At 37.1% G+C, this 17,417-nt stretch overlaps 1 protein-coding gene across 1 annotated transcript in view; it reads right to left on the bottom strand.

The window, feature by feature from the left end:
* Positions 1-17,417, bottom strand: part of MMP16 (matrix metallopeptidase 16) — a 395,011-nt gene that overhangs the window by 145,223 nt on the left and 232,371 nt on the right. The window contains exon 4 of the mRNA NM_001192622.1: positions 11,254-11,558. Within this exon, the coding sequence (NP_001179551.1) occupies positions 11,254-11,558 (305 nt within the window). The remainder of the gene's footprint in view (positions 1-11,253; positions 11,559-17,417) is intronic.

The following is a 17,417-nucleotide window of genomic DNA, read 5'->3' as shown; positions in this document are numbered from 1 at the left end:
CTCATTTTATTCTGTTGTTAAAACTCACTTGGTGAATTCTGCCTGATAAGTCGCTTCAGTCATATTGAACTCTTTGAGATGCTATGGACTATAAACCACCAGCCTCCTATGTCTCCATTAGATTCTCCAGGCAAGAATACTGGAGCGAGTTGCCACGTCCTCCTCCAGGGGATCTTTCCGACCCAGGGATTGAACCCGTGCCTCTTAGGTCTCCTGCATTGGGAGGTGGGTTCTTTACCACTGGTGCCACCTTGGAAGCCCTAATGGGCCACAATGGAAATCAACTTCATCAATTTGTCACTAAATAATTTTAACAACTTAAATAAAACCGAACTTTGTAGTTTAACTTATCACTACTCGTTATATTTAATTCTCTCCTTTTCTAGACCTGTGGTCTCAACTGAAGGTGATTTTGCCCCCACCTTCCCCTAGTGGACAGTTGGGAAAGACTGGAGACAGATAAGACTGGTAGACATTTTTGCTCATTTATAATTGAACTTGCTACTAGCATCTATGGATAGAGGGCAGGGATGATCCAGTTAATGTATAGGAAACTCTTGGTCGTCAAAATTATCTGGCTCAAAATGTCAATAGTGCTGAGGTTGAGAAACTCTGTTCTAAACAGACATATCCAAATTATTTTACATTCTATGATTTTTTCCATATAGTTTCTTTGTCTCAGTATTTCCTTCTTCCCATTTCTCTGTCAAAATTTAATTATCTCTCAATTCAAACACTTTTTTTTTGCATGAAAAGTTCTATTCAATGCAAATGGCATATTTGATTAAGATCTGTACTCTTAGCAAGACCCTTTCTATAATAAAATTCTGCCTATGCAATAGTTGACACAAGGAAAACAGTATCCTTAACACATGTAAATTATGAAGCACAGCATACTAACATGAACCTGAAAATCCATTATCCCAACTTCAAAATAAATTATTGCTGACTCCTTTACATCTACTTATATATAGTTCATACTTCATTCTTCTTCCTTTAATCACTACGCTTAAAATTGTGATGTCTTCCCTTTACTTTGAAAAGCATATTTATATGCCTGCATCTTGTTTTGCTTCTTTTTGAATCTTAGAGCAAATGATATCATATTGCATCTAGACTTCTGCAGTTTACTCTTTTTACTCATTATTGTGTCAAGAATCATCTATATTGTTAACTATAGCAGTAGTAACTGTACTTCCCTGCCACTTGATTGTCCATTTTAAAAATAAGTAAATAATAGTTATACATTTATTCTTTTGACAAACATATTTTCAAGTCTTGTTTTTTGCTGTTATATTTGATCCTATTATGAAACCATTCTTGTGCATGTGTACTTGTGCAGATATCCTTTTCATTATAGGGGACTGGAATGCAAAAGTAGGAAGTCAAGAAACACCTGGAGTAACAGGCAAATTTGGCCTTGGAGTACAGAACAAAGCAGGGCAAAAGCTAATAGAGTTTTGCCAAGAGAATGCACTGGTCATAGCAAACACCCTCTTCTAACAACACAAGAGAAGACTCTACACATGGACATCACCAGATGGTCAACACCAAAATCAGATTGATTATATTCTTTGCAGCCAAAGATGAAGAAGTTCTATACAGTCAGCAAAAACAAGTCTGGGAGCTGACTATGGCTCAGATCATGAACTCCTTATTGCCAAATTCAAACTTAAATTGAAGAAAGTAGGGAAAACCACTAGACCATTCAGGTATGACCTAAATCAAATCCCTAACGATTATACAGTGGAAGTGACGAATAGATTTAAGGGACTAGATTTCATAGACAGTACCTGATGAACTATGGACAGAGGTTCATGACATTGTACAGGAGACAGGGATCAAGACCATCACCAAGAAAAAGAAATGCAAAAAAGCAAAATGGTTGTCTGAGGAGGTCTTACAAATAGCTGTGAAAGAAGAGAAGTGAAAAGCAAAGGAGAAAAGGAAGGATATACCCATTTGAATGCAGAGTTCCAAAGAATAGGCTTTAGCTTTATGTGAACCAAGAACTTCCAGATGTACAAGCTGGGTTTTGAGGAGGCAGAGGAAACAGAGAGCAAATTGCCAACATTCATTGGATCATAATTAAGCAAGAAAATTTCAGGGAAAAAAAATCTACTTCTGCTTCATTGACTTTGTTAAAGCCTTGACTGTGTGGATCACAAAAAAACTGTGGAAAACTGTTAATGTGAAGGGAATACCAGACCTCCTCACCTGTCTACTCAGATACCTGTAAGCAATCAAGAAGCAACAGAAGTGAATATAGAACAACTGACTGGTTCCAAATTGGGAAAGGAGTACCACAAGGCTGCATATTGTCACCCTGCTTATTTAACTTATATGCAGAGTACATCATGTGAAATGCCAGGCTGGATGAATTACAAGCTGGAATCAAGACTGCTGGGGAAAATATCAGTATTGCTGGGAAAGGCTGAAGGCAAAAGAGGCAGGGCGGAGGATGAGATGTTTGGATAGTATCACTGACTCAGTAGACATGCATTTGCACAAACTCTGGGAGACAGTGAATGACAGAGGAGCCTGGCATCCTGCAGTCCATGGATTCGCAAACAGTAGGAGTCGCTTTAGAGACTGAACAACAACAAATTCCCTGACTGTCCAGTTACATTGAGTCCTTTCTGTATCTTCAAAAATACAAGCCAGATTGATCTAGACAATATTCCCACAGACTATAGCACTTTCAGGTCTCTAGGTAAATCTGTCTGGCAACTATCCCTTCCTGTTCTCAAATATCAAAGTCAAAAACCTGAGAGCATCTGAACATGTTATGTAGTCTAGTATATACAGCTGCAAAATGAGCATAAAAGTTGGGGAGGTGGCAAACAAGTGGATAAGGCCTAGGTTTACCTCTTGGTAAGCCTGTATTTGCACACTAATGACAAAATCTCTCTTATAGAAGGTTAACTTTCTCTGGCTTGCATCAGGCATGTCCCTTGACTCAAGCATGTTAAACTTGGCCTATTCAAATAATTTTGGGGATCAGATATAGAATTTGAGCATTCCACATTTAAGGGTTATATTTAAGGATGATATTGGTCAGTATTCTTCAGAGAAACACAATCGATAGAATATACATGGCTATATTACAGTAGTTTATAAGGTTATTGAGACTAAGAAGTCCAATCATCTACTCTCTGAACCAGGGAACCTGAGGGTATAATTCCATTTGAGTCCAAATGCTCAAGAACCAGGAGTTCTGAAGTATAAAATCAGGGAAAGAAGTACTTTTTATGTGTTTAGACCAAGAACGGAGACGCAATTCACTTTTCCTCTTTTGCTCTACACTGGCCCTCAGTGGACTGAATCATGCCTGCCTACATGGGCGAAGGAAGATCTTTACTCAGTCTACTGAATCAAAAGCTAATCTCTTCCAGAAATAACCCACAAACACATCCAGAAATAATATTTTACCAGCTCTCTGGGCGTCCCTTAGCCCAATCAGTTTAACACATAAAATTAACAATCATAATCCAAAATCACTGCAGATGGTGACTACAGCCACGAAATTAAAAGATGCTTACTCTTTGGAAGGAAAGTTATGACCAATCTAGACAGCATATTAAAAAGCAGAGACATTACTTTGTCAACAAAAGTCTGTCTAGTCAAGGCTTTGGTTTTTCCAGTAGTCATGTATGGATGTGAGAGTTGGACTATAAAGAAGGCTGAACGCAGAACAATTTATGCTTTTGAACTGTGGTGTTGGAGAAGACTCTTGAGAGTCCCTTGGACTGCAAGGAGATCCAATCAGTCCATCCTAAAGGAGATCAGTCCTGGGTGTTTATTGGAAGGACTGATGCTGAAGCTGAAACTCCAATACTTTGGCCACCTGATGTGAAGACCTGACTCATTTGAAAAGACCCTGATGCTGGAAAAGATTGAGGGCAGGAGGAGAAGGGGACGACAGAGGATGAGATGGTTGGATGGCATCACCGACTCAATGGACATGAGTTTGAGTAATCTCCGGGAGTTGGTGATGGACAGGGAAGCCTGGCATGCTGCGATTCATGAGGTCACAAAGAGCCGGACACGACTGAGCAACTGAACTGAACTGAATGATGCAATAGATTTAAGTATTTTGATGTCTCAGATGAACTATTTATCATCATCTCTCTCTCTCCTTAGTTTTTAGAAAAACTATCCCAACAGCTCTGAGCACCTCCTGATTACTTTCTGACTTTACAGAGTCACCTTTATACTAATAAACACAGCCAGTGTAAGGCATTCTTTTTGCTAATAGAATAGCTAGTAGAACTGCATGGTAAAATAAGCTATGCACCTATATATTTCTCAGTCATAGTTCTATACATTATTTTAATATATAAAATTTCTGTTTGGAGATTATCACTTTGGACTCCCATGACTGTGGTAAATTACTATTCCTTGTGGTAAGTTCATGTTTACATTGACTTTACCACTTACATTTTATACTGTAGCCAAGGAAACCATATGATAATGATGACCAAAATTAATTTTAACATTTTGTTAGAGTTAAATTTTCCAACCCACGTTCAGCCAATGCATACTCTTCAAAAACTGTATCACAGTGACGCTTTTCTATTTAGAATTACTATGCAGATATTTTATTATCCACTCTATTAAAAAAAAAAAAAAGGCCTTCGGTGGGGGGGGGGGGGAGGCATTATACTTATGAAAGGTGAGTGTGGGGGTGTACTCCTTTATTTATTTTAATGTAACTATTGCATAATTCACTTAATGAGTATTGGATTGAGTTTTCAAATAGTATCATGACTATAGGTAAATTGATAGGAAAGTGGATAACAATGAATTAAGGAGTACTGGCAGCCTAAGTCACTGTTTATCTCTTTAGAGGTAGACAGAATTCAAATTGCCTTCATTAACTGAGCAATATGCTGTGGGAAATGAGCTTGGTACTTATCAAGAGGCTCTTTCATTTGCATTTTTGCTAAACTTTCAACTTTCTCTGTTTTCTAGATGCTTAAGAACTCTGAATAGGAGAGAAAAGAAAATTTTCAGGTAGGTAAGCCAGGGGACATTGGAGGGCTAAAGAAACAAAAAAATTTATTAATGAAGATGTCAGAATTGTGCCTGTATATTTGTGATTCAAAAAGACAGTCTTACAGAAAGAAGCTAGAATGTACGAATGCATTTATTCTCCACACATTCATCAGTACCACAACAAAGCGGGAGGTTTTTCCTTTGATAAATGATCAATACTTCACAGGACATTACCCTAGCCACCCTGCTGTTGCTAGTTAAAAGTGTGAATTTCAACTAAGCAGTAAATCTTTATGGAGTTATATCTTGAACAGTTAACTTCTCCCTTAATCGCCTACAATTCTGAACACTATTATTCTGCAGAATCATTTTCTTTAAGCTCACTCAATAGGAAAAATATACTTATTGGACCAGTAAAGAAACATCAATATTTTAATCCAAATGAAACACTAAATATTAAATAATTGTTTTGTTTTTTAATGATATGCATATGTATAAAATTATTATACTTCTACAGCATAAGTGAAGAGGCAATCAAATGTATTAATACATGTTGCTATTGTTCAGTCAGAAAGACTAGAGATCTCTTCAAGAAAATTAGAGATACCAAGGGAACATTTCATGCAAAGATGGGCTCGATAAAGGACACAAATGGTATGGACCGAACAGAAGCAGAAAATATCAAGAAGAGGTGGCAAGAATACACAGAAGAACTGTACAAAAAAGATCTTCACGACCCAGATAATCACGATGGTGTGATCACTGACCTAGAGCCAGACATCCTGGAATGGGAAGTCAAGTGGGCCTTAGAAAGCACCACTACAAACAAAGCTAGTGTAGGTGATGGAATTCCAGTTGAGCTATTCCAAATCCTGAAAGATGATGCTGTGAAAGTGCTGCACTCAATACGCCAGCAAATTTGGAAAACTCAGCAGTGGCCACAGGACTGCAAAAGGTCAGTTTTCATTCCAATACCAAAGAAAGGCAATGCCAAAGAATGCTCAAACTACCACACAATTGCACTCATCTTACACGCTAGTAAAGTAATGCTGAAAATTCTCCAAGCCAGGCTTCAGCAATATGTGAACCATGAACCTCCAGATGTTCAAGCTGGTTTTAGAAAAGGCAGAGGAACCAGAGATCAAATTGCCAACATCCGCTGGATCATGGAAAAAGCAAAAGAGTTCCAGAAAAACATCTATTTCTGCTTTATTGACTATGCCAAAGCCTTTGACTGTGTGGATCACAATCAACTGTGGAAAATTCTGAAAGAGATGGGAATACCAGACTACCTGACCTGCCTCTTGAGAAACCTTTATGCAGGTCAGGAAGCAACAGTTAGAAGTGGACATGGAACAACAGACTGGTTCCAAATAAGAAAAGGAGTACGTCAAGGCTGTATATTGTCTCTCTGCTTATTTAACTTCTATGCAGAGTACATCATGAGAAACGCTGGACTGGAAGAAGCACAAGCTGGAATCAAGATTGCTGGGAGAAATATCAATAACCTCAGATATGCAGATGACACCACCCTTATGGCAGAAAGTGAAGAGGAACTCAAAAGCCTCTTGATGAAAGTGAAAGTGGAGAGTGAAAAAGTTGGCTTAAAGCTCAACATTCAGAAAACGAAGATCATGGCATCCGGTCCTACCACTTCATGGCAAATAGATGGGGAAACAGTGGAAACTGTCAGACTTTATTTTTCTGGGCTCCAAAATCACACAGATGGTGACTGCAGCCATGAAATTAAAAGACGCTTACTCCTTGGAAGGAAAGTTATGACCAACCTAGATAGCATATTCAAAAGCAGAGACATTACTTTGCCAACAAAGGTCTGTCTAGTCAAGGCTATGGTTTTTCCAGTGGTCATGTATGGATGTGAGAGTTGGACTATGAAGAAAGCTGAGTGCTGAAGGATTGATGCTTTTGAACAGTGGTGTTGGAGAAGACTCTTGAGAGTCCCTTGGACTCCAGGGAGATCCAACCAGTCCATTCTGAAGGAGATCAGCCCTGGGATTTCTTTGGAAGGAATGATGCTAAAGCTGAAACTCCAGTACTCTGGCCACCTCATGAGAAGAGTTGACTCCTTCGAAAAGACTCTGATGCTGGGAGGGATTGTCGGTAGGAGGAAAAGGGGACGACAGAGGATGAGATGGCTGGATGGCATCACTGACTCAATGGACGTGAGTCTGAGTGAACTCTGGGAGATGGTGATGGACAGGGAGACCTGGCGTGCTGCGATTCATGGGGTAGCAAATAGTCGGACACGACTGAGTGACTAATCTGATCTGAATGTTCAGTCTCCCGGTTGTGTCTGACTCTTTGTGACCTCATGGACGACACAATCCTTGTCCCTGTCCCTCACCATCTCCCGGAGTTTGCCCAAGCTCATGTTCATTGCATCAGTGATGCTGTCCAGCCATTTCATCCTCTGATGCCCTCTTCTCCTTTTGCCCTCAATCTTTCCCAGCATCAGGGACTTTTCCTATGAGTCAACAGTTTGCATCATATGATCAAAATACTGGAGCTTCAGCTTCAGCATCAGTCCTTCCAGTGAATATTCAGGGTTGATCTCCCTAAAGATTAACTAGTTCGATCTTCTTGCAGTCCAAGAGACTTTCAGGGGCCTTCTCCAGCACCACAGTTCAAAGGCACCAATTCTCTGGCGTCTGCCTTCTTTATGGTCCAGCTCCCATGACCGTATGTGACCACTGGGAAGACCATGGCTTCGAATGTATAAACCCCTGTTGGCAGGGTAATGTCTCTGCTTTCAACACACTATCTAGGTTTGTCATTGTTTTCCTGCCAAGAAGCAACCATCTTCTGATTTCATGGCTGCAGTCACCACCTGCAGTGATTTTGGAGCTCAAGAAGAGGAAATCGGTTACCACTTCCACCTTTCCCCTTCTATGTGTCAGGCAGCAATGGAGCCAGATGCCATGATCTTACTTTCCTTTTTTTTAACATTTAGTTTTAAGCCAGCTCTTTCACTCTCCTCCTTCACCCTCAACAAGAGGCTCTTTAACTCCTCTTCGCTTTCTGCCATTAGAGTGGTATCATCTGCATATCTGAGATTGTTGTTGTTTCTCCCACCTGTCTTGATTCCAGCTTGTAACTCATCCAGCCCGGCATTTCTCATGATGTGCTCAGCGTATGCGTTAAACACACAGGGTGGCAGCAGACAGCCCTGTGGTACTCCTTTCTGGATCTTAAACCAGTCAGTTGTTCCAAACAGGGTTCTAACTGTTGCTTCTTGACCCGCATACGGGTTTCTCAGGAGACAGGTAGGATGGTCTGGTATTCCCATCTCTCTAAGAGCATTCCAAGATATATGGACTGAGTTAAAAGTCCGCAGACTTGATTGTACACGTCCAACTCCTATTTCCTATTTTTTAATTCTTTCCCACATATATATTCCTAGAAAGTCTTCAATCACACAAACCACATAAGCATTCATAATACCATTCATACTCAACTCAGTGGGAAAATTCTCATTTCCTATGTCACTTCAAATGCCCTATACCTTAAAAAAAAAAAAAAAAGACAAACTTAGTTTTAAAAAGTATTGGTTCATGTCTGGAAAAGTTCAGCTAATAGAAGATACATTTAAAGGATCTGTGAGTCTTTCTTGATGATTTTAATATTTTAAGAGAAAATATAGACCACTTAATAGGCATAATTTCTTTATATAGATTTTTTAAATTAAATTTATGAGGCCCTAAAGTCAATGCAACTTCAAAGATGTAGACATAAAATGTTTTTAACAATTAGACTCAATTGGAATAATTTATTGTTTTAGAATAAAATACAATTTTCTCTTTTCAGAAGTTTAGAAGAATATCTTTTCCCTGAAAGCAAATTTCAGGTTTTCCTGTGTCAGCAAAACTCTACCATTATAAGTGCTACTTTTCTCAATTAGTGAGAATGAAAATATTTTTCCATTATTTAAAACCATTTAAGCAATTGCCTTGAGGAACTGTGAACTACTTCATTAGAATGCCTGTGTGATATTAATAAAAATAAACATTTTATTTTAAATGAATTATGTATCAAACCACTATGGGCCAACTATCATGTTGTAAATGTTTTATTATTATATGCTCAGGTATAGAGTAAGGTAAACATGCCTGAATATAAAGCGTTGCTCCTTACAATACTTTCAGCACTGCAATGCAAGATAAAGAATGAAATCAAGTGTACAGTTTGTTAGCAGTTTCTTGAGCTAATGATCAGTTAGCCAGGAATATACATCTGTTTGACTCCAAAGTATCTGGCTTTTCTTTGCACTATAGTGAATTCTCCCAGCATAATTGCCATTATTCTTCAAACCAGTTCTTAAAAATGAAATCATAATTTTATATTATAGAAAATACACCTATTACAATAATTCAAAAGATCATCTTGTTTAATACTAGGCTTTGTATTTCCTTTTGGAAAATAGGACATTATTTATTATATTTTCTTTCTTTGAAAATTAATGTTATTTTAAGTTTAACCCGATCTAGTTCATTCTATCCATAATATATTTGAACCTTGCCTGATCTAAAAATGCAAAGATATTACACTAATCCAGCTAGCTAAATCTTCTAATGAACTAACAAATCTTAACTTGATGGCTGGGCTTAACTCATCAAGGAGGAATTTATAGTTTACTAATGGATTAGTTGTCATTAAACAATGTATACTTGGATTTTAACATTTTATTGTCGTGAAAAAGAAAACTGTCTTGATTATAAGGATTATGGAGATGCTGATTTATGAATCTTATAAATCTAGAATTTGTAATTCTGTGAATATTTTTAAAACACAATTTGAAGTATGAATTGTTTCCCAGAAAGAAACACATGCTTTCTGTATTAAGTAGCCATATTTTTAGCTGTTGAGCTTTTTTTTTCTGCCCAAAGAATTTCACTGACATTAATTATATAATAATAAAGACATTAATATTCAATGAATGAGAATTTTTCAACATATATTTTTACCCTAACAAAGAGAATTTCCTTATGTAATTATTAAAATACATTCATGAAAAATATATTCTTTTTTTTCATGCTAATACTTTTTATTTGATCAGATTTTAAAAAGCCTCATAACAACTTGTTATATTGTTTTGGTAAAATGCTTCAAATCCTCTTTTAAAATGATAAAGTATAAAGAAGCAAACATTTTCAACATTCTTGTTTCAGGCACTGTGTTAGATACTAGAGACTTAAGTCAAAACTTGGTTTGTATATTATAAGAAAGAACATTGAAGTCTAATGAAAATTAGTAAGAATGTCCCCACCACCTAAATATATGTCAGTTCAAAGAGATTTTTGCAACTATACATTTTTTCATAGATCTAGAGATAGGAAAGGATTCATAGGGGTATTTAACACAACTTTTTCCAAATGTGTTCCATGGAACACTATTACCTAAGATAGTAGCAGTTTCACAAAATAAATAAATGCTTCTTGTGGTCAAATAATCATGGTGTAAAATCAGTGGTGGAGAAAACTGCCGGTGGCTTAGCATGAATCAAGGGAGTGGTGCATGTGAAGTAAAATGTCTGTTTTGAAGAAAACCTCTTGTGGAGTTGTTTGAGTTGTAGCTGAACTAGCTGAGCTTTTTTTTCATTATTTTTGCATATCAGAATAATTGCAAGGATTAGAAAACTGATAGATATGTTACAATGGAGTTGTAAGAATCTAGTTCCTATAAAACTAAAGATATAATACAAAAACAATAACTTATGTAGTGGTATCGGATTGGGAGACCAAGGAAAGGATAAGAGACAAAAAAGAAGCAGAAAAAGTTTACAGATTAGAAAGGTGATAATGGAAAGCACCCCAAGCCCCCCCCGCCCCCCGCTCCACACACACAGAGAAGATATGGTAGAAGCTACACCACCAATGTCAAACAAGGTTAAGTTTCAAGGGGAAACACTGGAATCAAGTGTTAAAAAACAGGAGAATTTGCTTAATGCATGTCTCATGACTTGAATATTACAGAATCTTCGAAATGACTTTTTATAGAAAACAAAATTCAATTTAGAGTATTTATATAGTACACTATAAAGGTTTAATCTTTAATCAAAAGCCACATGAAAAATTACTATTGTGTAATGACTTATACATATTCTTGTTGTAAAATGCTATAAAAGGCCTCATACTGTTTGGTGATTTTAAAAACAAATTATTTGTTGAGCTTAAGTTTATAAATTAGCAAATTACTTGGGCATTATAAAAAAACAAAATAATAAAACTATGCACTTACCATCATGATTAGGATTTCCTAGTGTCCATGGCTCATCTGAGTCAAAATGAGTATCTCCCCCAATTCCTGGCCCAGGGAAATAAGCATGTGCCAAAAACCCTCCCTCTCCATCAAAAGGAGAGCTGTCTCCATGAAAGCCAGACGCGAAAATGATGGTTATATCCACATCACGCTTGCCATTTTCTAATTCACTGTAGGGAACTTCCTCAAATGTCAGAGGAGTGACATTCTGCCACACGTCAAAGGCACGGCGAATAGCTTTACGGGTTTCAGGATCTCCCACTTTTGGAGTTACGTTCTTTATACTGAAATTTAGAAAAAAAGGATAGTCAGTATGACGTTATTATATATAATCTGACCTATTACACATTGACTTTTTACATATTTTCATCACAAGCTGAGTAAAGAAATTAGAAAATGTCTCTTAGTAAGTAGGAAAGAAACGAATTCTTTCTCTCTCTATAGCTACATTCACTATGCTGGGTCATTAAATTCTCAGCAGTATAGTATTCATCTACCAAGGCTATAAGAGATCTTTTCTGCAGAATGGTTAACACTGGGGTAGTTAGATCAATCATCACTTTGTCTCCTGAACAATAATAGAAAAGCGGCTTTGCCAAATGATCAAACAGGTACAGCAGTTCTAAGCTGAAATAAAAAATTCAATTTCTGTACAGTAATAATTTCTTTTAGGGGCACACTATTGTGTACACACGTTACTTCCAAACAATGTCTTTATGCTCATATCATGAACAATTCAGTGAACACAAAGTTATTTCTTTTTTTAAATAAAAGGTCAGTTAACTACAGTTTCTGATGTCGACTGTTCTCTTATATATTTAATTATTCATAGTCAAAGCCATGTGAGTGAATAGCTCTTTAATACAAATATTTAACAGTTATGTGAATTTAAAGAAGTAACTTGGACACTATTACCTTATTTTTCTTGAGGCTAATAACATATGAGAAAAATTATAAATATATATTTTTTCTATTTAGCACTGATCAGATATTTCTTTTTTATCACTTATTTTACTATTTTATAAATAGAACATAAACAAATATATATATATTTAAGTATTTTATATTGTGGTAGTATAAGTTCATATATCTTTGCAAAAAGTAAAGAGCAAATTTCACAGGGGTTATAAGTAAGTTTCAGACCATTTCAACCAATAACTTTACACTGATGAATCCATGAGTTTCACTAAGGGAATATCTTAATGCATAGGAGGGTATAATATTCAGGTTAATATTACTATTTTATTATCGCATGGAGGCTAAGTGATATTAAATTATGATGTCTATATTACAGCTATAATATATACAGGATTTGAAATTTTAAATAGCAAAAATGACTTTGCTATTTTCAACTATTTAGCTGTACGGAAAAATATTCAGGATATAATCTGTGGTGGAAAAATAATATGCAGATTGTATTTCAACTGTCTGTAACTATGCCAAGATAATTACAAACATTAGGCAGGAAATTAAGCATTTAGGGAAAAAAAACACTTAATTGAGCATTTACTGTGAGCCAGGTGAGTTTTTCACACCTGTCATAGAAACAAAGGATCTCAGATGAATTTAGAGAAAATTTAGAATGGTAGAGCTAGTTTTTTAACCCAAATATCTTGACTCAAGAAGCAATTATATTAAATTATAATGTAGACATCACAACTACAACAAGGTTTACACTATTTTCTAGTCCATATTCTAGACAAGACTTATAATGACTGTGATGATAAATATCATCTATTATATACAAGGAAAATAAGGAAGCAAATCAAGTGAAATCGTTTATTTTTATTGCAGTATAGTTGATTTACAATGTTGTATTCGTTTCAAGTTAATAGCAATGTGAACCAGTTATACAGATACATATATATATATACTTGCTTAGAATCTTTTCCCATATAGCCAGATACAGAGTATTGAAAAGAGTTCCCTGTGATATACAGTAAGTTATCAGCCATCTGTTCTATATATAATAGTAAGCATATCTCAATCCTTATCTCCCAAGTTACCCTCCCCCATTTAATCCCTAGTAACCAGAAGTCTGTTTTCTGCATCTGTGATTGTACTTCCATATTGTAAATAAGTCCATTTTTACCTCTCTTTGTGTGTGTAGATTTCACACATAAGCAGTATCATATGATATTTGTCTTTCTCTGTCTGACTGACTTCACTCAGTATGACAAAGTTTATGTCCATCCATTTTGCTGCAAATGGCATTCTTTTGTTCTTTTTATGGCTAAGTAATATTCCATTGTATATATGTACCACTTCTTCTTTATATATTTCTCTGTTGACAGAACTGAGGTTGCTTCCATGTCTTGACTATTGTAAACAGTGTTACAATGAGCACTAGAGTGCATGTATCTTTTTGAATTATGTTTTTTCTCAGGGTATATTCCTAGGAATGGGATTGCTGGGTCACATGTTAGTTCTATTTTTACTTTTTTAAGGAACCTCCATATTATCCTCTGATGCTAAATTCCGATGCTGTAAAGAACAATATTGTATAGAAACCTTGAATGTTCGGTCTATGAATCAAGGTAAATGGGAAGTAGTCAAACAGGAAATGGTAAGAGTGAACATCAACATTTTAGGAATCACTGAACTAAAATGGACTGGAATGGGTGAATTTAATGCCGATGACCATTATACCTACTACTGTGGCCAAGAATCAATTAGAAGAAATGGAGTAGCCATCATAGTCAACAAAAGAATCCGAAATTCAGTACTTAGATGCAATCTCAAAAATGACAGAATGATCTCTGTTTGTTTCCAAAGCAAACCATTAATATGACGATAATCCAAGTCTATGCCCGACCAGTAATGCTGAAGAAGCTGAAGTTGAATGGGTCTATGAAGACCTATAATATCTTCTAGAATTAACACCCAGAAAAGATGTCCTGTTCAGTATAGGAGACTGGGATGCAAAAATAGGGATTCATGAGATACCTGGAATAACAGGCAAATTTGGCTTTGGAGTACAAAATGAAGCAGGGAAAAAGCTAATAGAGTTTTGCCTAGGGAATGCACTGGTCATAGCAAACACCCTCTTCCAACAACACAAGAGAAGACTCTACACATGGACATCACCAGACGGTCAACACCAAAACCAGACTGATTACATTCTTTGCAGCCAAAGATGGAGAACCTCTATACAGTCAGCAAAAACAAGACCAGGAGCTGACTGTGGCTCAGATCATGTACTCTTTATTGCAAAATTCAGACTTAAATTGAAGAAAGGAGGGGAAACCACTAGACCATACAGGTATGACCTAAATCAAATCCCTTAAGATTATACAGTGGAAGTGACAAACAGATTCAAGGTTTTAGATCTGATAGACAGAGTGCCTGAAGAACTATGGACAGAGGTTCATGGCATTATACAGGAGACAGGGATCAAGACCATCCCCAAGAAAAAGAAATGCAAAAAGGCAAAATGGTTGTCTGAGGAGGCCTTACAAATAGCTGTGAAAAGAAGAGAAGCTAAAGGCAAAGGAGAAAAGGAAAAGATACACCCATGTGAATGCAGAGTCCCAAAGAATAGCAAAAAGAGATAAGAAAGCCTTCCTCAGTCATCAATGCAAAGAAATAGAGGAAAACAACAGAATGGGAAAGACTAGAGGTGTCTTAAAAATTTTTTTGAGATACCAAGGGAACAATTTCATGCAAAGATGGGCACAATAAAGTACAGAAATGGTATGGACCTAACAGAAGCAGAAGATATTAAGAAGAGGTGGCAAAAATACACAGAAGAACTGTACAAAAAAGATCTTCATGACCCAGATAATCATGATGGTGTGATCACTCACCTAGAGCCAGACATCTTGGAATGCAAAATCAAGTGGGACTTAGAGAGCATCACTACAAACAAAGCTAGTGGAGGTAATGGAATTCCAGTTGAGCTATTTCAAATCCTAAAGGATGATGCTGTGAAAGTGCTACACTCAAATGCCAGCAAATTTGGAAAACTCAGCAGTAGCCACAGGACCAGAAAAGATCAATTTTCATTCCAATCCCAAAGAAAGGCAAAACCAAAGAATGTTCAAACTACCACACAATTGCACTCATCTCACATGCTAGCAAAGTAATGCTCAAAATTTTCCAAGCCAGGATTCAACAGTGCATGAACTGTGAACTTCCAGATGTTCAAGCTGGATTTAGAAAAGGCAGAGGAACCAGAGATCAAATTGCCAACGTCCACTGGATCATCAAAAAAGCAAGAGAGTTCCAGAAAACACATACTTCTGCTTTATTGACTAAGCCAAAGCCTTTGACTTTGTGGATCACAACAAATTGCGGAAAATTCTTCAAGAGATGGGACTATCAGACTGCCTTATCTGCCTCCTGAGAAATCTGTATGCAGGTCAAGAAGCAACAGTTAGAACTGGACATGGAACAATGGACTGGTTCCAAATTGGGAAAGGAGTAGTACATCAAGGCTGTATATTGTCACCTTGCTTATTTAACTTATATGCAGAGTACATCATGAGAAACGCTGGGATGGATGAAGCACAAGCTGGAATCAAGATTGCCAGGAGAAATATCAATAACCTCAGACATGCAGATGACACCATCCTTATGGCAGAAAGTGAAGAAGAACTAAAGAGTCTCTTGATGAAAGTGAAAGAGGAGAGTGAAAATGTTGGCTTAAAACTCAACATTCAGGGCATCCAATCCCATCACTTCATGGCAAGTAGGTGGGGAAACAATGGAAACAGTGACAGACTTTATTTTTTTGAGTTCCCAAATCACTGCGGATGTTGACTGCAGCCATGAAATTAAAAGACACTTGCTCCTTGGAAGAAAAGCTATGACCAGCCTAGACAGCATATTAAAAAGCAGAGATATTACTTTGCCAACAAAGGTTTGTCTAGTCAAAGCTATGGTTTTTCCAGTAGTCATGTATGGATATCAGAGTTGGACTATAAAGAAAGCTGAGTGCGGAGGAATTGATGCTTTTGAACTGTGGTGTTGGAGAAGACTCTTGAGCATTCCTTGGACTGCAAGGAGATCCACCCAGTCCATCCTAAAGGAAGTCAGTCCTGAATATTCATTGGAGGGACTGGTGCTAAAGCTGAAACTCCAATACTTTGGCCACCTGATGTGAAGAGCTGACTCACTGGAAAAAAAACACTGATGCTGGGAAAGATTTAAGGTGGGAAGAGATGGGGACAACAGAGGATGAGATGGTTGGATGGCATCACCGACTCTATGGTTATAAGTTTGAGTAAACTCTGGAAGTTGGTGATGGACATGCAGGCCTGGTGTGCTGCAGTCCATGGGGTCACAGAGAGTCAGACACGACTGAGTGACTGAAGAGAACTGATACTGTCCTCCACAGTGGCTGTACTAATTTACATTCCCACCAAAAGCAGAGGAGGGGGGCTGTTCCTCCACATCCTCTCCAGCTTGTGTTGCTTATAGAATTTTTGATGACAGCCATGCTGACCAGTGTGAGGTGACACCTCACTGCAGTTTTGATTTGCATTCCCTAATAATTAATGATGTTGAGTATGTGTCCATGTCCTCTCTGGCCATCTATATGTTTTCTTCAGATAAACGTCTATTTAGATCTTCCACCCATTTTCTGATTGGGTTTTTTATTTAAATGAGCTTTATGAGCTGTTTTTTATATTTTGGAGATTAATCCCTGTACAGTTGCTTCATTTGCAAAGAGTTTCTCCCAGTTTGAGGGCTGTCTTCTGTTTTATTTATGGTTTCCCTTGCTAATCACCTGTTTGATGGCTGACTGGGCATACAGAATATGTTTTAACTTTGAAATTTGTCTAATTTTCCTTGCAGTCTTATATTTTCTTTCCACCTTATCAGATTACAGAAGGAAGTATTTTTATGATTCATTATTTCAAAGAACATACTACATCATGGGTACCGCTGTAGGTGCTAGACATATAACTGTGAATAAGTCTCTGATCTTGTAGATCTTATTTTAGTGATAAGAGATAAACAATAAAAATACAATTACACATGGTTATAAATGAGTGGTGAGGAGGTGAGATGAGTAGACGATAAATGAGATATCAGTGACAAAAGGAGCCCCACACGCCTCAGACTGAGTTTCCAGCCAGTTCAGATAATGCGGCTGCTTAGTGAACTGGTGCAAAATGACCACACAGTACAGTGATATG

Source organism: Bos taurus, chromosome 14 (assembly GCF_002263795.3).
Source record: "Bos taurus isolate L1 Dominette 01449 registration number 42190680 breed Hereford chromosome 14, ARS-UCD2.0, whole genome shotgun sequence".
Taxonomy (NCBI): Eukaryota; Metazoa; Chordata; class Mammalia; order Artiodactyla; family Bovidae; genus Bos; species Bos taurus.
This window is presented reverse-complemented; position numbering and strand designations above follow the sequence as displayed.